Here is a 22,441-nt window from a genome sequence, read left to right as displayed (position 1 = left end):
ACTTTTCCCCGCCCCCACTAACTGCCCCTGGGTCTCCGAGGATGCACCCCCCTCAGTTTATTGACTTATTTCCATTCCCTCTCGGAAATTAACCCCTGATAAAATTCAACATGGCGGATCTCGTCAGTTGTTTTGCAAAAACAGAGTTGCTCAAACAACCTTCAACAATTTGTGCTGATAGTGGCTCGATGAATAGCAGTAAAAAATTTTGTTCCGCAGACGACCGGACAACAGAGGAAAACAAAAGGTACCGCTATTAATTGGGGAAAGACTTTTAGATGCTAATCAGCGCTAATCAGTGTCTGCAAAATCAGTGACTGCAATTCGATCTGCACCAACTATGATCTGCAGTATCTGTAGGCCCATTTGTCTGTATTGGGTATATTTTTATAAACTTGCGTATTTCATAGCTGAGTGTAGCCTGTAATCCTTTCACTTGCTCGCCTGGTTTGCTTTAGAATAAGTTTCAAGACTTGATCTGGTTTTGTAAAAACAGTCATAAGGTTAATTTTTTTGCGAATTCCCCCTAGATATCATTCTATCCGAACTGACAACTGACAAAATAGAACACATCATTTGTTTGGCATAAAGAGAGTTTTATTTCACAGTAGTACAAAAACCGATAAAAACCCTAAAGAAATAAAGCTCTCTGCCCACCATATGGGTGGGAGGGATGGGAAAGGAAATTGTACAAACAAACAAAGAACACGTTCCATTGAACTATTTCAGTATTGATTTCTGTTCGCCTACTGAGGGTACTATATGTAAATCATGTGCTGAACATGCAATGAGATCATATAGCTATTACACAGTGTTAATGAGGGTAGTAACGAAAACGAAGACCCCGAAAACGAAGACCTAAGACCTAAGACCCATACGAAAACTAAGACCCGTACGAAAACTAAGACCCGTACGAAAACTAAGACCCGTACGAAAACTAAGACCCGTACGAAAACTAAGACCCATACGAAAACTAAGACCCGTACGAAAACTAAGACCCGTACGAAAACTAAAACCCATACGAAAACGAAGACCCGTACGAAAACTAAGACCCATACGAAAACTAAGACCCATACCAAAACTAAGACCCGTACGAAAACTAAGACCCGTACGAAAACTAAGACCCGTACGAAAACTAAGACCCGTACGAAAACTAAAACCCATACGAAAACGAAGACCCGTACGAAAACGAAGACCCGTATATACGAAAACGAATACCCGGCAAAAACCAGCGTTACCCAGAGTTGCGTGACCTTAATAATAGTGACAATAATATTGAAGCAGACTGAGCGTACTGAGAACGTACTACTGAAATCGAAAATCAATGAGCGCTTTACATTTACATGGAGTTTTCGGTGAGAATTTTTCGACAAATGGAACGTTACAGTTACTTCAACACGTAAACGGAATGAAAAGATGCTGTTCCTTCTGATAGCACTGCGGGAGCCTAGGTCACACATGACTTGCCAAGGTTTTTAATCTTTTGGTCGGGGAAATGAGACAAGTACAAATATGGTCAAATATCGTGTGACATTTGTACTCGTTTTGCGCGATGTTTGTACTCTACGAATTAGTATAATATTGAAGCAGACGAGTACTGAGAACGTATCGATCAAGTTTCATTGAAATCCTACATTTTGAAGTGAGTACGCCTCGCTACGCGCTACATGAGTAAAATTAAAACATCTTAGCAAGTACGCCTGTCGGCCCCGGCAAATGAATGAAAGGTCACTATTGATATGACTACACATAAGAAGCACTAACAAAAACTTTATTTACTAAGCAAAAAACAGATGACAGGCCTACACAGACTCCTATTTCGTGACATAAATTTGTACAAAGTAAGCCGTTCGGTAAAATTGGATTTGGTCGTCCAATTTATTTTGACGCCTCAAAGATGTTTAGAAAGGGCACTATGCTCTGTCAGTTGTATTATAAGGAGGCGATTTTAGCTAGGTTAAGTAGAGTCGAAAGACTGCCGCTCAGCAGATGTGAAGAGGTGATAGATCGGCACAGTTTCCCGTTAGTACATTTTGACACCTGTATTAATTTTTTCTCTCCGCACCCTTCTACGCGGATGTAAAGCGAGAAATAATAATCGGGTAGCGAAGTTTATTTAAGCAAGTATTGTGCGCGAGAAGATTTCGATACGGTGCATTACTGCTGGGGGACTTTGGCTGTCTCTTCTGTGACGCAGAAGCAACCGTTTTCGATCAGGTTTTAGTTTTCGATCAAGTCTAGACTTTGATCAGTAGTACGTTCTTAGTACGCTCAGTCTGCTTCAATATTATTCTGTCATTATTATTAATGTCACGCAACTCTGGGTAACGCTGGTTTTGGCCGGGTCTTCGTTTTCATATATACGGGTCTTCGTTTTCGTACGGGTCTTCGTTTTCGTATGGGTCTTAGTTTTCGTATGGGTCTTAGGTCTTAGTTTTCGTACGGGTCTTAGTTTTCGTATAGGTCTTAGTTTTCGTATGGGTCTTAGTTTTCGTACGGGTCTTAGTTTTCGTACGGGTCTTAGTTTTCGTACGGGTCTTAGTTTTCGTATGGGTCTTAGTTTTCGTACGGGTCTTAGTTTTCGTACGGGTCTTAGTTTTCGTACGGGTCTTAGTTTTCGTACGGGTCTTAGTTTTCGTATGGGTCTTAGTTTTCGTATGGGTCTTAGTTTTCGTACGGGTCTTAGGTCTTAGGTCTTCGTTTTCGGGGTCTTCGTTTTCGTTACTACCTGTTAATGAGTGACAAATGGCATTACAATCTGATAAATGATATGTGAATTAATAATTTTGAAGCGTCCTCCAAAATGAACAAATGCAAAACTGAAAAACAACTGCTGTTTTGTAGCATGTAGTCTATGCATACACATACACAGTGTACATAATGGCATACTAGAATCCTAACCCACTAAGTTGAGGACTGTTTTGATGGGTGAGGGGTAAATTGAAGATCGACCGGCTGGGCCATATATATATGTCTTGCAACCCACCCACCAACTTTCATAATTTGGACAAAACACATCACATGGTAAAAATTGGAAGATAGGTATCAGAAATAATAGTGGGTCGAGTATCCCTTCCAATTTGATGTCCATTTCCTGATTTTAGTAAAGATTGAAATAAAAAATGCACCCAAGTGCATTGTTGAGTTATAGAAGCATGCAGGAATTTTTATAAACACACATGAGGCAACCAGCCAAGTGCTTCCCACACACCCAGAAGTTTGCTCGCATAAAATTGGCGGGGGAGGGGGGATGTCCAGTTCCTTGTTGTTTTACTAAGAATGTAAGACTCTTGAACCCCCTTCCATCCCCCTCCCCTACAGTCCCTGATTATAGCTTGCCTTGCTGTCTGTAGGAAGACACTGTACTGGAAATTGAAGATGATCAACCAAGAAATCCATTTACAGAGCTGAGACTTCTCTCCTCACACACAGACATTGTACATCTGTTAACCATCATTGATGACAGGAGGTAAATACCTTAGATCGATGTCAAATAAATGCTTGCTTTTATCCTAGCTTTCCTCTGAGAGAATAGGGCCATGTCAAAATAAATAAATTAATATACAATCAATTATAAACACCCCAAAATATATGTTCAAGTCAGTAAATTTTCATTATTATTATAATTATGGCTGAAACCGTGTGTGGGCAGGATGAAGGATGAATCCTGTGTTCTGATTGGCTATCCGAGGGGGCAAGATGAGCCCATCTTTCCTGCTCTGGATTTCCCGCATCTGTCCCGAAACAAGAAGTTCTCTCTAGGGGCTTCAGCTCACCCCCCCCTTACCAAAGTAAAAGTATGGGTTTGATATGGCAAATTATGGCCCATATCTGGCCCATACATGGAATAGATATGGGATGGTTAGACCATTATATGGAACTGATATGGGGCCCATTTTTGTAAAATTTCAAGGTATGGGAAGAGTATGGGTTTTTAAACCAAAGGGAAGCTTTGTATGGTTTTGCTATGGGAATAGGTTACCCATAGGAATCCCATATCATCAGGTAATCTATGTTCACTTTCCTTTAGTATGGAAGTGATATGGGATAATCATGCTGTATGGAAAAACTATGGGAATATGTTACCCATACTTATTCCATATCAGCTGTTATTAAATTCTTGTTTTCTCTCTCTATGGCAGTGATATGGGATTATTATGTTGCACAGAAAAACTATGGGATATATGGGTATCCCATATCAACTGCTAACAGGACCGGGAGTGGGGGTGGATGTTCGAAAATCTATCTTCTGATATACCCCAGTATGTCCCGTGAAATGATGACACCACATTGTGTGTCAATAATATTACATCATGATGTCAAAACGGCCACCGCCATCCTGGATCCGCCATCTTGGATTTTAAAATTTTTCCAAAATGTCAGAAAACCACCCAAAATTACTGAAAAGTACTCAAAAGCAACAAAATGGTGCAAAAAAACTAAAAAGGTGCAATTAATTGCAATAAAGTTTATTTTAATTGAAAGCAATTAAAAAATTTAAAATTTGTGGAAACATGTCTGTCAAAATGCCATTGCCATGCTAAATGATAATTAAATTATTGCCAAGTGGATTTTATTTACCAATCAAATATTCTCAAACATAACAACCAGCTTCTACAATGAATAAACATATCACAACTTTGAAATTCAATACCGTAATCCCCATCTGTTTTAATTGTTCAATATTTTAATGAGGCCCTGCCAGGAGGATCCTTGTGTTGCTTGTCTGAATTTTGAAATGTTCCGTGTCGCTGTTTTATAGCTCTTCATGTCGCTGTCGGAAACTAAATTGAAGAAAAATTGCCTGTCCTTGTCGGAATTTAATTTTTTTCTATAAGGGTCGTCGTTTGTCGCGATTTTATTTTATGTGTTGTCGCTACTTTTTGGGCCGTGTTGCTTGTCGGAAATTACACCGACGGGGCCTCTTTAATGATTTGCCTTGCACAGCAATATAAATGTTTTGAGGAAATGTGACCAGTCAAGTTGGCTGAAAGTTTAAGTTTGACTTTTCAAATCTCCTTTCGCAGCTGTCATTTCAAAACCAATCTTCGTGCTCTGCTAAGGATTACAAGGAGATATTTGGTTTGCTTTTGCAAGGGTTATAAGAGCACACCTTGACAACCCTCCAAGTTAAGACTATATAGTCGCCATGGCGACAACAATTTTGGAGCTGGCGACTAAATTGGAAACGAACTTGCCAGCCTGGTGACTAAAATTGAGAAGGAGAATTGAAAGTGTTTGCTTATTTAGCAACTTAAATTTTCACAGCGAACAAACTTGAGCAGTCAGTGGCCAAATGGCCACTTAGGCAAAAAATAAACTTGAAGGGTTGCTTGACAGCGCTTGAAAATCATGTTCTGTATCTTTTTACCAGCCAACAGATGTTGAAGGTCCTTTGGAAAACGAAAAATTTAACTCTAACCTTCACTGCTTTGCTTCAAAAAATTCTAGCTCTTGTGCTTGCTAAGGTCTGGGGAGATTATACATATGCTCGAAGTGGTTGTGATAGGAGCACCGAAATAAATACCGTTCTCTGTTTCACACTCTTCTGGAAAAGGTTCAGTGTCTGATTCACAATTATACTTAACACTGCATGAAAATGTCTGAAGAAGCATCGTCATCTTTAATAAATTACATAACAAGCTTACATTACATAGCTTACTGTCATGATCGGTGAAATCTGAAAGCTTGTCGTCGCGTCACTCGTGTTATCGTTTTGTCTTTCGGCTATAAACTCTCCACAATCCGTACGCGTTGAAAACTTTGTCGTTATTGTTGCAGAATTGTTCATTGTTGTCATTACAACTTTCAGGTAAACTAGCTGACTGCAGCACTCGCTGGAACACCTTCATGTAGCTGCATGGGTCGTCGAACAAGACATCATCTTTGAACTCAAATTTGTTATCACATCATTCTGGAGTTTGCAATCGATGAAAATCACGTAGACATCGTTTACCTAGAGTACGTTTTGTAGTCTTGCTGCCTGGAATTTATACGGGTTCGAATACTGCATGTGTTCTTTGTAGCGTCCTCTTTTTCTACGATCTACTCATCGCCAATGAATCCGCCATTTTGGTTGATTACCGATCCCACGTGAGCGCGACCGTGAGAGCATGGGAGCGAGATTACGAACAATGCGCACGCAGCTACATTGGAACACGTGGTCACTTTTAACCAATTACGAAGTGACAGAAAAGAACGCGTCCTTTTCGAATTTTTGTCGCTTTCTCCATTCCATCGTGATCTTCGCTGTTTTTTTGAGTGTTTTAGCCACTTTTGGGGAAAAATTCCGCGATGATTTCGTGTTTTCAACACCAAAGTTAGTGACAGAAACGATGGCTGGTCGTACCTCACGAAAAAGAAATGCCCCAGCTCTTCTAAGAGAAGGTAAGTAGTGACATTTCTCAGGTTGATTTGTGTGCAAGTCTGTGTCCTAAAGCTTGAAGTGTCATTTTCTAGACCCGCGTTTTTATAAACTGTCTCCTCTATGTTGGCAAATTTTACGTTGTAAAGTTAATTGCTAAATCTAAGGCATAGTGAAAAGTACTTTTGACTGATAAACGAGTAAAAGTTCGCACGAATTTCATTCAGATCAAACTCAATGTTGTTTCTATACACATGCAAGTTCTTATCACTGAGTTGACCTGAGTTAACTTAACGAGCTATTTCTAAATAGATCGACTTGGTTTGTTTAACAGAGACTTGGTAGTATGTGAGGTATGAAGATGATTTGAGGGTCCTGCATGAAGATGAACTACATGCATGTACATCACACTTCACATTAGAAGGTCAGTAAAAGTTTCCACATTTTTATTTTATCACAGACATTCATGAGTCATTTTTCTCAAAAAATAACAATTTCGTTTATTAAAATATTTGAAATTTTTAATAATGATGCCTAGACAACCCATTTTTTCCTCCAAACACTCCCTATGGAGGGCACAAATCAGACACCGCAGTTTTTGCTGTTGGTGTCTTTGAAGCTTTGGCTACTTTGAAAAAATATTCCGACACCCTTTGGGATGGAGGTTGCCTTCAATAGAGGGGGAGGGGGGGGGGGGTTGGGTTAGGATAAGAAATGGAATGTCCCAATCTAACATTGTCTGTAACCGTGTGTGAAATTACTAAGTTCCAATGTGATATCAATTAATACCGTCACTTGCATCTACGCCTCAACACTCACTGCTGAAACATGATATTATTGGGTATGATGAACGTGACATGATTTGTCATCAAATGTTGTAGTTTGGCAGACCGTAACAGCAACTTTCGCACCCAAAGTTCAACACATTCCGGTTTTGAAATGGTGAAAGGATTGGATATAGAGACTTCTTGATCCTGCATGAGCTATGTTAATATGCATTTGAAGGTTCACTTGAATCACTTTTTGTGTAAAGTTTTGTCCGTTCTCAATGTTTATGCTGAAACTTGAGTCCAAAAGTTGCCATTAGGGTCTGCTAAACTTCAACCTTTGATGACAAATCATGCCATGTTTAGTATCCAATCACACGTAGATCATTTTTGGGCAAAAAGTGTTCATGCTTAGATGAAAGCAACGGTAAGAGTACTCTTTCAGTTTGCTGTGCTATCTAAATGGTGGCAAACAAAAGTAATGCTACCTTGGTAAGTGCTCAAACAGTTTTCTGAGTTTGAACACACAGCCATACTATTTTATTAAATTATCGGTAACCCAAATGAGACCGACAATAATATTTTTTTCTTGGTTCTGCTTTTAGGTAAAGTGTGTTCAAAGTTCACCAAAGATGGCTTACTCAGCCAGCCAGGTTGTCAGGAAGATTAATATGAAATGTGTGGAGGCCAGACATCAACCAAGGACACAAATACCTGCATGCAGCTGCCAGGGTGCAATGAACAGTGATTTAATACAAAAGCTAGTGTCTCGATAAAGAAGTCATACAGCTTTGATAAGACATTACAATACCAACAAGACATTATTGAAAACAGAGACTCTCGCCTATCGTTTTTAATATAAGCTACAGTAAGACGTGAACAAGCCTTGTGCAGTTTTAAATGTTATGACACTTCAGAATCAACTTTTAAGTTGTCCATTTAAAAAATTTAACTTTTAATTTACCGCAACCAACGTTGAGCTGACATCATTATGTAACACATTAATGTTAAAGAATCACTTATTCAAAAACTTTTAAATTGCATGTGAAAAAAGTAAGAATGCATGATTTGCAATAAAGGTATTTAAAGTTTAAATGCGAAATGGTGATTTTCTTCTACATAGATACATGGGTTGTTCACATAATCCATTGTTTCCATTATAAAAATTCCATACCTTTTCCATAGCTAATGGAACAATTATTACAGGCATATGGGATTGATATGGGCCTGTTGCCCCATACCTTTCCCATATATGGGAATAGAATGGATTTTGACGAAATACGTATCTTTCCCATAGATATGGGATTGGTATGGGACTGTTTGAAGCTCCCATACAATTCCCATATCATTTTTCTTCGTGTACCATTGATTAAAGCTCCCATACCATTCCCATAGCCCATATCATTTCCACATATGGGAATAGTATGGATTTTTACGAAATACGTATCTTTCCCATAGTTAAGACAATAGAGAGGCAATATGTGCAAAATATGGGTTTGATATGGAAGGTTATGTGCCATATCAAAACCATATCAAACCCATATATGGGCCATACATTATCCCATATCAGACCCATACACGGTCCATATATGTCCCATATCACCCAGTTTGGTAAGGGCCCTCACTCCAACAATCTTTTAAAAAAACAATAAGTTTACTCGATTAAAACAATAATTGTTTTACTGCTCTCATTGATATGTGATAATTAATAAAAACTTTCGCCAGTGAGCATTGTGTTTACACGGTTGATTGATTTCTTCCTTATTCGTAAGGCGAGGTTTATTGGTTTATATTATTGTTGTCGCTCTGCAAATCTTTGGAAACTTTTTGAAAATTAATTTTTTTTTACTTAACGGATGCTAAACTGATGACTATTTATTAATCCTTAGGTTTGCATCAGCATCTGATGACAATCTTGCAATCATTTGGGATACCAAGGTTTCCACTCTACTTTACTATTTGTTTTGCATTTTAGTGACACACTAAGGGGGGTGCCAAGAGCTGTGCTTCTTTAATTGATAGAAACACATAACAAGCACAATTTTATCCATTTTCTATCAAGTTATAGAAACTTGTGAAAGTATGGGAGATATCTCAAGTCAGAAAAGTTGTTGACACACGCCTGTGGCTGGTGTTCTGCTGACATTTTCATCCTTCCAAACTTGTCTTCCCCTCATGTTTCTCAGCTAACTCAAATGCAAAAACTATTATAAACTATTATAAAATTGCTACCACCCTGTTTGCACCAAACCCTTCAATTATTACATATATAAATTACATTCAGATGAGGGAGCAGGGATGGATCCAGGATTTTTTTAGGATGGGGTACACTACTAAGGAATGGTACAACTGTCTGGTGGCAAAAACAAATTTTACTGGCAAAAAGGAATATCAAGCGGCAGGTCGATCATCTCAGGGGGGATGCACAACCCCTACAACCTCCCCCTTGATCCGCCCCTGGAAAAAGTTTTTCCTCTACGGATCATTTTATTTTGTGCAAGAACCTTTGAAATTGACCAATTATTAACAAAAGAATATCATAATGATATGGGAAAATCTCATTTGCATTTACTATCAACACACTTAATTAATATACACGACTACAAAAACTAGTTTCGTCAGAAGACCTCAAAACTAGTTTTTGTAGTTGTGTATATTAATTAAGTGTGTTGATAGTAAATACAAATGAAATTTTCCCATATCATTATGATGTTCAGTCACTGTAATACTTTCTTGGCTTCAGCGAACAGAATCTCACAAAGGTAACTAAAGAATGTACAGCTTTAACTATTCATTCAATTTTTCTTTTTACAGACTGGAAAACGTCTAAGTGTTCTCAGAGGTCACTCGCGACCCATTAAATGCATGCTTCTATTGCACCAGAGACAGGAATATCAGAATGAAGACATAGCCACCACTCTCCTGCTGACTGGATCCTCAGACAGAACCATATTAGTATCCTTGCATCAATTCCTTGCAGTTTCTGTGTTTGGCAAATTTGTAGCTCTATGTAGGTGTTTCAGCAGGGCACATTGATTTTGCAAGTGCTTTATTTTATGTCGCACCAATTCCAAATGAAATCAAGATATCAGTAAAAATGTCTTACAAATTACAGTTACATGAAGCTACCTGACGTACTGTACTAAATGTTATTTAAATTAGTTTACAAGTGGTCAAGATCAGATCTTACGCCCTTTTCTTTCCTTAACCCTCTCTGTTTTTGTGGTGGTTTTTAAAAGGTTTGGGATGTGGATGATGGTCAATGTCTTCACACAATCACAGAACATGGAGGCTCTGTGAAGGTCTGCATGCACTTTTATCATAATTAGACAGTTCTTTTATTGATAATAAAATTAATACACTATACGTAATTGAAATTAATTTAATATAAAATTTTACGTATGGACTGCATTGAGACAATGTAACCTACCTTGCTGAGCATAATCTTGGTTTCTGCAGCATAATTTAAGTGATTATGGGAGTATTTTTATTAATCTTACTACTATCCCCTGGATGGGATGCTAATCAATCGCAGAGTTTAAAGCCCAGCATTAAGTTTGATGAAACCAATTGATATACAGTCCAACCTCTATTAAGTGGCCACCCTCGGGACTTTGAAAAGTGGCCGCTTAATAGAAGTTGGCCGCTTAATAGAGGTACAATAAAAATTGGATAGCAATGGCAGTAAACATGTTTTTATTGACTTTATATAGCAAAATGCTTTTAAAAAGTGAACATATATGATGGAAGATAAATCCAAAATTCATTGTAACAAATCATCAAGTGCATTTCCAGCCCATGCATAGTTCTAGCTCTTACACAGAGGGCACGTGGTTGAAATGTACAGATCAGACTATGTTCGGGTTGATATGTACAAAAAAATATGCAAAACATCGTTGATAAGTTTCTTATGCCTTTTTGCATTAACAGTTAGAATGTGAAAAAATTTAGCTCAAGATATTTGACGGACAATTTATTTATTTGTCACCATTTCGCTTGGAAAGATAATTTGCTACCCGCTTAATTTAGGTACAAAACCATATAAATAATACACTTGCAACAGCAAAAATATGGCCGCGGCCGCTTAATAGACTGAGGTGGCCGTTGAATAGAGGTATTAAATACAGCAGTTTAGTGACAAATATAGTATATCTGCTGGTCGGCGGAGTTGCAATGAGAAGTTTACAGATGATGGACCGACCGACCAAATATTTAATGAGTGCCATTGGGCCAGCTACTAAACTCCTGAATAAATTCAGTCGTAAAAAGGCACTGCATGTGTGAGTAAAATTTGTCTTGCACAACGGCAACATGCAGTGACCCTGGCCAGAGCATGAACCCAGACTGCCAATTTCCATTTCTGACATTTTATCTTTATTTAGAGGTTGGTCACAGGACGTCCAGCTACGAATGGCACTATGATTCTTGACTAGTTATGTACCGTGGAGTAAAATACTTAATCATTATGTCTTTTATTTGTTTGTTTGATTGATTTATTTTTGTGTTTGTTTATTTATTTGTTGTTTTGTTTGTGTTTTTGTTTGTCATACAGTGTTTGGTTAACATGAAAGAGCACAAGATTTTCTTCTCTGGTGGTCAGGACCTGTGTGTTTGGAACGAGAAAGGAGAGATGCTTGACAAAATGGCAAGAAATAGTGAACACTGTATGTGTATAATTGTTTAAGATTGATTTCTGAAGTTTAGTCTGCATTTTTTTCTAACTGTTAAAAACCAAAATGCTGTTTTAAATGTGTTTTACATGTTACTGTTATTGTTAGTAGTAGCTTTAAGCAGAGCAATCCAAAAAGATTTTGTATTCGTTCCTGATACTAATGAGTTTATTATCAGGATACTGGTAAAGTGAGTGAATTGAGAATAAATAAATCAACTTTGTTTTACGAGGGTTGCACATAACAGTCTTTCAACTGACAAACCTGTGGCCCTCGGATTCCCGATCGAATTGGAATTTAGAGGTGTTGATTTTTGTGGAGGGAGGAAAACCGGAGAACCCGGAGAAAAACCCTCGGAGCAAGGACGAGAACCAACAACAAACTCAACCCACATAATATGACGCCGGGTCCGGGAATCGAACCCGGGCCACATTGGTGGGAGGCGAGCGCTCTCACCACTGCGCCATCCCTGCTCCCTGCTCCCCTGCTTATTTGATTATTAATTCGTCTTCAATTTCAGCTGATATCTGTAAAGATATTCCAAGTGTGCTGAAGCTAACTTTTATTCTATCTAACAGTGTATCTAACGAGTACAGATCAGTCCAAGCACACGTGTATGATTCTGTCCAGTCCTCACGCGCATGCGCAAAACCTGATATGTTTACATCTCCACCCTGAAAACTTTGCCGGGTGAAAGAAACTAACTTGGCCTATAAATTCGAACCTAAACAACACAAGTATTGTTCAAACTAAAACCCAACGTAACAAAGTTCTCAGACGGCTAAGCTGAGTTGTTCTGGTTAACAAAGTTTAAAGGTCTAGCCTTAATGGCTTCTTTACAACGCGACCACTTCTGGTTGTCAAATGCTGGTCGGGACTTCCCTCAGCAGCTGTAGCTGGTTTCTGGGGTGTCTGTGGTAATCCTGGTGACGGGACTGGGTGGGATGTAGATGTAGGTGCACTGGACTGTTTTGAGTTGTCTTGGTTAGAGAGCAGTTGCCCTTCAAAGCTTGCTGGTACTCGGCCTGACGGTTTTAGCTGTATTCTGTTGCGCCTTAGTTCAGAACCACTGTTTGTCTCTACAATGTAGGATCTTGGGTGGTTCGTTTCCTCTTTCACTTGCGCGGGAGTCCAGGTCTTGGTGTTTGGTTGAAACACCGATACCGGTTGGCCTGGTACTAGCTTTTGTAGCTCACGAGTGGACTTGCCATCATGCTGCAGTTTCTGAACATCTTGGCGGTGCTGCAGCTGATCTTGGTGGCATTCTTTTGTTTGTGACCGTTGGAGTCGTCCACTGCTGGGTAGTTGTGTGCAATATTCTCTATTGTTCAGCAACTTGGCTGGTGATGGTAAGTTGCTGTCAACAGGCGTGGCCCGGTATGATAAGAGTGCAAGATATGGGTCTTGCCCTGCAGCCTCGGACTTCCTTAGAAGGTTCTTTACGGTTTGTACCATCCTTTCGATAAATCCATTGCTCTTTGGATACACTGGTGAGCTAGTAATGTGATTGATACCCCATTGGTCACAGAACGCTGCAAATTCCCTGCTGCTGTATTGAGGGCCATTGTCAGATACCAGGGTTTCTGGTATGCCGTGTTCTGCAAAGATTGATTTGAGGTGGTTGATTATTGCAGCAGATGTCGTGGAGCTCAACTTTCTAATTATGGGGTATTTGCTGTAATAGTCTGCGACTATTAAGTATTCGGCACCTCGATAGTCGAACAGATCACATCCAAGCTTCTGCCATGGATAACTGGGTACATTGTGTGGATGCAATGCTTCTTTTGGTTGCTGTTTGGAAAACTGTGCGCATGTCGGACAGTTCTCTGTCATCTCTTTAATGTCTCTTGATATGCCTGGCCAAAACAGGCTTTCCCTTGATCTCAGGAGACATTTCTCCGTTCCCATAAGTCCTTGGTGTATGATTTGTAACATCTGTGGGCGTAGCTTACTGGGAATTACGAGTTTGTGTCCCTTAAGAATGAGGCCATTTTCAACACTCAGGTCCTCTCTGAAGTTCCAGAACTCTTTCAGGTCTTGTGGGCATTCATTTGGATATTCTGGCCATCCATGATGCACGACATCTTTTAAGTGACTGAGTACAACATCTTGATCAGTGCACTCTCGTATTTCATCTAGTTTGGCAGGGCTGGCTGGCAGTGTTCGAGATATCGTGTCCAGTTCCACCACGGGGACTTCGTTGTCTGCTACAGGGGGCTCCATGTGGCTAATCCTGGAAAGGGCATCTGCTATCACGTTGCTTTTTTCTTGAATGTACCTGATCTCCACGTTGTATTTGGACATTTTAAGTAGGAGCCTCTGAAGACGCGGTGAAGCGCTTGATATGCTCTTCTTCCAGATACTTTCGAGTGGCTTGTGGTCGGTTTCAATGACCACCTTCTTACCAAACACGTAATGGTTAAGCTTTTCAAGCGACCAACAGGCAGCAAGTAACTTTCGCTCTATGTTACTGTATCGAGACTCAGTTTCAGTTAACGATCGACTGGCATAGCATACTGGTTTTCCTTCTTGCATCAAGACACATCCAAGGCCTTTAAGACTCGCATCAGACTGGATAAGGTTTTCCTTTTCGGGGTCGTAATAGGCTAGGACTGGTACTTCGGTGATTGCTTGTTTGAGGTTCTGGAATGACCTTTGGTGTTCCGGTTGCCACAAGAATGGTACATCTTTTTTCATCAGCTGTCGCACAGGTTCTGACACTTGGGCTAGAATGGGTGAGAACCTATTCAGGTAGTTAATCATGCCCAAAAAGCACTGCAGCTCTGTAAGGTTCTTCGGGGAAGGCATGTCACGGATTGCTTGTAACTGGTCTAGCTCTTCTATGTAGGCTTGCTGTAGTTGCACTGGAACCTGCCTTGAGGCATGCTGTACTGGGGGAACGTCAGGGTTAGTTTCGATATGGTATGGGGGTCCTGGGAAGCAGCCAATTCCTGTAAAGACATCCTGATATTCTTTCAACAGATAGTCTTTTGTCAGTGGTAAAGGGTGTTGCTTGCCTCTGATGTCAAATAGTTTAACAGTATGTACATTGGGCATTGGCTTTTCACTTTGCACAACATTCTGGGTAGTTGCATTTGTGCTGGCTGTGACTGGCCAGTTGAGCTTTAGGAGGTTTAGATCTTGTGCAGACATGTTACCAATTATGACAGGACCATCAACGTCAACGACTTCTGCTTGGATGACTCTGGGGTTGGGATTGTTAGGACCCTTCACATATATTTGGCAAGATCCAAGATTTGGGATCTCGGCTCCACCATAAGCAGTTAACTTCACTGTAGGTTGTTGTAAGCTTAGTGTCTCAGGGCTTAGTTGCTGGTATAGGGACTTAGGTATAATGTTTGTTTCAGCCCCTGAGTCTATCTTACAAAGTGCATTCATTTGTTTTCCTTCTGGCTTCAATGCCAAGGAGACTTCTAGCAGAGCCTTCTCTCTACAGGATACAACATTTACATTCATGGCCAGAGGTGTTGCTTCAATTAGGCCCAGGAACACATAATCACCTAATGATTGGGTAGGCTCTGACTCAGCTAGGGCATTGTTATTACTAGTAGCTTCAATTTCATGCACATTCTTCTTTTTAAGTTTTGAAATGCATACCTTAGCAAGGTGTCCCACCTTTTGGCAGTAATGACATGTTGCATTTCTTGCTGGGCACTGTTCACGAGAGTGAGGACCCCAACCACAATTCCTGCAGAGTTGCGCTTTTCCTGACTTGTTGCCTTTTGGGTTTTGCTTTGATTCGCCGGCTACTGGATTCAGCTGGTCGCTTGGGAATTGGTTTCTCATCGTTGAGCTAACAGGGTGTACTGCTGACACTGGGTTCATTAGCTTAAGCTGCTTGTCTGCTGATTCGTCTGCTTTTGCCATTTCTCTAGCTTTGCTAAATGTTAGAGCATTTCCTTCTTTGAAACACTCCTTTCTGACATGGTCTGCATTCATGCCGAGTACAAGGAAGTCTCTCAAAAATCGATCATGATGATCCGATGGATAGTTTGCTTCTTTGACAAGGATTCTAAGCTTTGCAATAAATTCTTCCAACGATAGTGTACCTTGTCGAAGATTATGAAGTTCCCAAGCGGCGATCAACTCGTTTGAGTGGGGTTTCATGTAGTTTTCGAATTTATTCCAGTAGTTTTCGAGTTTCTTTTGTTCGTCTGCCGAGAGGCCCCAGCTGTTGAACAGCTCCAAGCCGTGCTCACCGGCCCAGTAAAGAAGGTGCTTACACTGGATTTCTTCGTCAATTTTGGCCATCGGCCCCGTAAAGAGTAGTTCACAGCGTTGTTTCCACATTTTGAAGCGTGAGTATAGGTTTTCATCCGTACTCCAGTCCATGGTTGGACCCTTGTCAATGAATGAGGCGCTGGCGGCCATGTTGTCTTCTTGTCAGAATCAATCGTACACGTGTCGTTCGGAAATCCTTCACTCTTCCACCTTCTCAAGTGTATCGAGCTAAATGGTATGTTTGGTTACTTCACAATCCCGCTTCTGACACCATGTAAAGATATTCCAAGTGTGCTGAAGCTAACTTTTATTCTATCTAACAGTGTATCTAACGAGTACAGATCAGTCCAAGCACACGTGTATGATTCTGTCCAGTCCTCACGCGCATGCGCAAAACCTGATATGTTTACAATATCCATTCTTTGCTGCCAATAAAAAATAACAGAATAGTGGCTGCCTCCAATAAATCGTCCCTTGGTAAGTTTGAGTTTCTTTTAAGCAGGAACAAAATAAAGTTCTATTATATTTGTAATAAAATAATTATAATATAACTGTACTTTTATTATTTTTTATAATATTGATTGTTTTTACAGTGGTGTACTCTGTGGTGAGACCTGCAGATGATTCAGAAAACCTAAAAATAGTGGAATTCAAAAACCTTTCACCACACAGAGCATCTATTAGATGCCTGATCAGTGTAGCAGGTTTGTCTAACTAGTCTGAGTTGTTTATTTAATAATAATTAAAAGTAATTACTGAAGAACCTTTTAGGTGTCCGGAGCACGCATTAAGGGGCCACAAACATGTTTCCAAGTGGCAAACTTAACAACCAATGGGCATTAAGGAGGCTCGATGTAGTTTTTTTAGACTAAGGGTGGTTGTTTTGAAAATTAAAATTACCTAGGAAGCCAATGTTCGATTTTTACCAAAATACACCATAATGATCAAATGTGACCAAATTTTAATTTTTTACCCGTCACTTAGTCACAACGGTTACCATAGCAACGATTGACGTTTTCTTTTGTTCTCAAACAAGCTTGATTTTCTCGAAATCTAGACTGACACTTGGTGTTTATTTTTTGATATGTTAAAGTTTAGTAGATTGACTAACTATTGACGAAATTTTAGAAAAATCTGTAAGAGCGTTTTCAAATAACAAATTTTGTGCCCAATTAGAGACTGGAATAGCAAATGGTTTCTGAACTCAGTAGTCTGATGGTGATAACTTCCCAGGGCAGTAACTCTTGTAATCTGTCATCATGCTGATTGTGCTAAGTATAATTACTTTGTGTTGTCCTGACTAACCTCCCCTTAGTTTCCAAGCTATGAGCTATAGCTAGCAAGCAACCTTGACCAGTCAAGCACAATTAAATGCTTTAGTTATGGTGTACATGTATAACAAAGTAATTTTTATTTCTCTCTACTCTAGACAGTATGTTCGCTTCTGCATCGTTAGATGGAGCCATTGTTCTTTGGAGCTCTCATAGCTTACTTTACACGCGTCAGTTTAACTTTGTAAAGAACTATGAAGGGCCAAATCACACTTCTCCTGCTAGTACACAGCATGTGTTTACTGTCGATCAGGTATGATATTAAATATGTAATTAATGTATAAACTTCTTTCTGTGAAGTAACCAGTTATAAATAGTGCAACCTCGTTCCCAGGGTCTCTCTCGTTCACTACAGTCACTCTCTCCTCTCCAGAGGTTCCTTCAGTTGAGGGGAAAATGCCAAAAAAAAACACAAAAATTTAAAAAAAGGGAATGGGCAAAAAAGTTGCAGAGCCCCCCGCATGCTTTCATTTCTCTCTAACCAGGCTCTGTGCACTTACTTTTAAACTGTCTTAATTTCTCCCCATTTCCCAGCCCGTACGAAAAAAATAAAGAGGCCTCTACAGAGGAGAGAGCTATAGTTGACCGGTAATTTCTCAATACCCAGCAGTAATGTGCAGATGTGTTGCTTGTTTGGTTACAAGCCGGCATCAATTCAGGTTAACGTCTAGTGGCTAATAAAACGGTGCAAAATGCTTGACAGGGAACAACAACAAAAACAGTTGGTTAGCAGTACCTCATTAATTATAAGCTATTTAACTGTTTTATTCCGCCTACAGAGATATATTTTTGCTTCAATTGGTCATGGATTTTTCCTGTTTGATGTAATGTCAGGTACATCCTCATATTGAAAGTAATTAATTGCTTATTGGTATGTTTTATGGCAAGGAGACCCAAAAGTGTGACCACTTATTAAATTAATTTACATTCTTTCATGTAGTCATTATCCAACCAAAGAACAATAGATAAATTAAACGCGGGCATGCTTGTGAACTCTTTGGTGTAATTAATTATTAATTTATTTTGTTTCTTCTATTTTTCTCAGTACACTGTGTGCAATATATAATTACTGTAGCATGACATAGGCTGGCATAACACATGCAGAGAGCTAGATTAAAATTTTAATGATGTTGCTGATTGGTTTTAAGCCTATGAAGTTTCTGAAAGAAAAAAAATGTTCCGACCAACGATTGTAAAAATTTATAAAAAAAGGTACAATTCTTGAATTTCAGTTGTTAAGCTGTGTTTTTATAACTGCCCACTTGTTTAGCACGATCTGTTCACAGTCATTCACTACACAAAAATTTCTAAAATGAATATTACATGTTACTCCCAAAAGTAGAAATTAGACTTTGCAATGGTTATGTTGCAGTTAATGTTTTGATCTCAACTAATTTTTTATTTTATTTTAACTATCCATCAACCTTACTAACCCTCTTCTTATACATCTGCTATTATCCCCCTCCCCTAACTACTATCTTTTTTTTTTCTTTTTCCTTTTAACTAACCTACACTGGATTTGAACTCTCAACCTCTGGATTTGCTGTCCAGCCCCTTATCCACTTTGCCACGTAGGAAATGTTGGGTGAACCAATATTTTTCAAATATATGACTCCAACCCATACTCTAACCCTATTATTTACCTAGTATATAAAAAATCAACTAGTTAAAGAAAACACTAGCTCGTTAAAAATAAAAAAATTAACTGAGATCAAAAATTAACTGCAACAGTTACACAACCTTCCGGTGTTTACTTCCCCCCCCCCCCCAACGGTCTTGACACCAGTGGATTTGTAACTGTAGTTGTTCCAGTTGTTCTAGTACACGCTAGCCATTGCTGTTGTTGTTGCATTGTATAAAATAATTATGTCAGTTGGTGATGTTCCTTACTGTTATAGGAAACTGCCTTGCCAAAGTCACAAATGCACATCATGGGAAAATAATTCATTCTGTTCTACTATGTGATGGGTGAGATTTTTTGTTTGCTGTTTGTTTGTTTGTTTGTTCCTACGTCTGTTGTTTGCCTTAAAACTAGGCTTTGCTGCCAAGACACTTCACTATTAGACTTGACACGCACATAGAAACAATAATTATTTACAGAGGGTTAAAAGGAAAATCCTTCAGGGCTGATTGTATGTTTCATTATTGCTATTCCACCTGTAAAGATCATTATTGAACAAAATGCGCAGAATCTCATAACATGACGCCTCCTATATAGACATTTCACTTATATGTTGCAGTTATTATTAATAATACTTCATTGAAAATTGAATTACATGTACACGTGTTTGGTTAGAACTGTCTATATAATCTAAGAAGTCCTGCGAGTCCAAGTTTCCTTCCATTTTGTTCACTTAATGAGTATTGTAATGGTATTAATGTCAAAGTCGTGTCATCCAATGCAATACAGTTTTTTTTTAAATGAATAAACAAATTATTTTCTCTGTTTCTTTTCATAGTTACATCCTGGCCACTTGCTCTGAAGATGGCTCTGTTAGAATTTGGGGTTCTCCAAATCCTCTTTTAGTCTGTAAGTGATTTACTCTTAAAACTTTGAACTAGTTAAATGGTAGGCAGCTCAGCAACCACCTGGAACTCAGTCGTGTTTTGAGTGCAGTTGTCTTGTGACATAACTGAATTATATTTTTAATCGACACTGCTAGTACAATAACACCTGCTCAGATTTCATTTAAACATTCTTTTACCAAACAACTGATTAGTTCTACATGTACACTATTTATGTGTTCAACAAATGGCTTTATGCATTTTGTGTTAAAGCGAATCACAATTAAGTGTCAACAGTACAGCAACTGTATGTACATTGAAATGTGATACTTTTCCCGTAAAATGCTGAAAAATAGAATGTGAAATTACCAATAATTTTTGCGAGGAATGATAATAATACACGTAAAGGTATGCACTTAACGCAATCAACAATTAATCTAAAAAAGAAAACTTACAAATTGCAGAGACAGAGCTTTTAAAATACGTATGCTATGCACGAGCACTTGCCAAATAATGTCAAGAAAAACACTTTTCCCCTTTTCTCCCACCAACCCACTCACTGATTTTACTGTCATAACTGGGGAAGAAATGACCAAACATTATTTTGTATTAAACACGATTGCTGTTTCGGCAGAGATTCGTCTACTTTCAGCCAGTCTTTTTAATTTTGTCTTAAGGTTTACGACTCTTTGTAAACTGTATTCTCTCAACAGGTGATGGGTCTGAGTTAAAACCCTTCACTTTGCAAGTTGAAAGATTTCTTGGTAAAAGGTAAATATAAAGCCTATGTTTACCCGTTCTCATATCTTCTCGTCTCTTTCGTCTTGTCTTATATTTTCTTATTTTTTCAGTATTTCAGAAATTCAATCTTCAAAAGCACCAATGATTCCAGCTCTTCTCGGGGAGTGTCTTGCCCACACTGGTGCTATTAATGTAAGTAAAGCAAAGTTAATTTGAAATCTTATGGACGTAAGAGGTTAAACATTTAGAAATAAGAAAATTAAAACCGTTCATAATAATTAGGTTACAGGGTCAGTTACGCCGAATGCTGCACTTAAACCTTATTTTGCTAAGATTAACCAAAATGACTGGTAAATCTAGGATGCTCTACAATAATAGTTAGATCACCTATTACCCCAAATTAAGTATTCCCAAACACTATTGTGTACGTGCGTTTTGTACCAAACCCTACCATCCAATTGGTACTAGTGCGTTCACCTGAATTAAGGCCACACTAGCTAGACACAGCTCCTTGCCCAAACACAATGACGTTAAAACATTGACTTTTTCTTCATTTTGTTTTCAAGATGGCAGTAAATCTTGGTGAGGAGGGTTTTGCTTCATGTGGATGTGATGGCCTTGTTGTCTTGTGGAAGGTATGCAATATGTTCTCTTTCCCAACCCCACCCATCCCCTCCCCCCCCCCCCACCCCTCTGCCCAGTCTGTACGCGAGTCAACAATCGACCATTGTCCAGTGGTATATACTTACGAACATAAACGTTGGCGAGCTGTTTTCATTACTACTTGAAAAGCAGATACGTTCCTCACAACAGGATGTACCTCAGTTATTTAAGCATGTCAAATGATTATAGCAGCTGCCTAAAGTTTCAGTGTTATGTACTTTTAATTTTCTTTTTTTAGCATTTTTTCCTGATATTTTTGTTATTTATTTACAAGGTCGGCATATCTATTTTGTAGGACGGTGTATTGGAGAAGAAGAGAAAAAATGAAATGGTTCGAGACATATTGCTGTCAATGGAGACCGCACCATGAAGACTGCTCGGCATTTACATCATGATGATGAAAGTACAGGGTGAAACCAATAATGACAAGCACTTCAAAAGTGTTTGGAACACGAAGGGAAATAGTACAATTCTTGTAAAAAAATGTTTTTGTCGTTGTTGTTCCAGCAAAATAACTGCGATTTTATCTTCCAAGTCGCTTTCTTCTTTAGAGGTATACTCTAAAGCTTTTCAATAAAAATTATTAGCGAGAAAGAACAAATAACTAAACAATGTATCAAAAAGAGAATAATATTAAGCGAATAACAAATTACCGATTTATATTTTTAACAGTAATATAAGAGGTGGGAAATCGCCCAATAAAGGCCAGAAATCTGCTTTTGGACATAAGAACTGAGATTTTTTCTTGACAAAAAACAAATGTCACTTGAAGCTCCTGTAATTTAGTTATTCTTAGCATCACAGTTCCCTGAAGGAGCACTGCTAATCGATCTGTGGTGAACTTTCCCGCTCATAAAAACAAAACAGCCCAGGATTTGACTTATCCTGTCCGTTCTTGGACCTAGCCATGTAATAAAGTGACTTCCTAATGTAATTTGTTGTATTTTTATTGATGAATATGAGAATTTCAATGCTGTCTGGAAATCGTTAGTACTGTTGGCGTAACTAAACTGTTTGAACTGAGACATGCGTTTTTTTAGCTCCCACCATACCCTAGCCTGCGTTGCAGACGAACAAAACCCCGGTTATATCCGTCTGCGAATTAGAGCACAAAAACTTGTTCCGCTTGTTCCAAATGGTGTTACGAGATCCATTCGA

General features: G+C 38.9%; 1 protein-coding gene and 1 long non-coding RNA gene across 2 annotated transcripts; both read left to right on the top strand.

The window, feature by feature from the left end:
- The first annotated feature begins 216 nt into the window (after positions 1-216).
- On the top strand, positions 217-22,217 carry LOC144655529 (WD repeat-containing protein 41-like). The gene is made up of 16 exons (XM_078515772.1): positions 217-247; positions 3,354-3,469; positions 9,021-9,069; positions 9,946-10,086; positions 10,371-10,433; positions 11,684-11,797; positions 16,454-16,520; positions 16,637-16,747; positions 17,473-17,627; positions 18,154-18,208; positions 19,273-19,342; positions 19,834-19,904; positions 20,593-20,650; positions 20,731-20,812; positions 21,187-21,255; positions 21,579-22,217. The coding sequence occupies exons 4-16, from the start codon at positions 9,997-9,999 to the stop codon at positions 21,651-21,653; spliced, it is 1,080 nt and encodes a 359-aa protein (XP_078371898.1). The 5' UTR covers positions 217-247; positions 3,354-3,469; positions 9,021-9,069; positions 9,946-9,996; the 3' UTR covers positions 21,654-22,217.
- Positions 5,467-8,744, top strand: LOC144655521 (uncharacterized). The gene is made up of 3 exons (XR_013571136.1): positions 5,467-6,387; positions 6,699-6,788; positions 7,737-8,744. It is a non-coding gene; the product is annotated as an uncharacterized LOC144655521 (long non-coding RNA).
- Positions 22,218-22,441: the final 224 nt, after the last annotated feature.

This window comes from Oculina patagonica, chromosome 1, assembly GCF_052425735.1.
Source record: "Oculina patagonica isolate OP01 chromosome 1, crgOcupat, whole genome shotgun sequence".
Lineage (NCBI taxonomy): Eukaryota > Metazoa > Cnidaria > Anthozoa > Scleractinia > Oculinidae > Oculina > Oculina patagonica.
The sequence above is the reverse complement of the archived record's forward strand: the minus strand, read 5'-3'. Positions and strand labels throughout refer to the sequence as shown.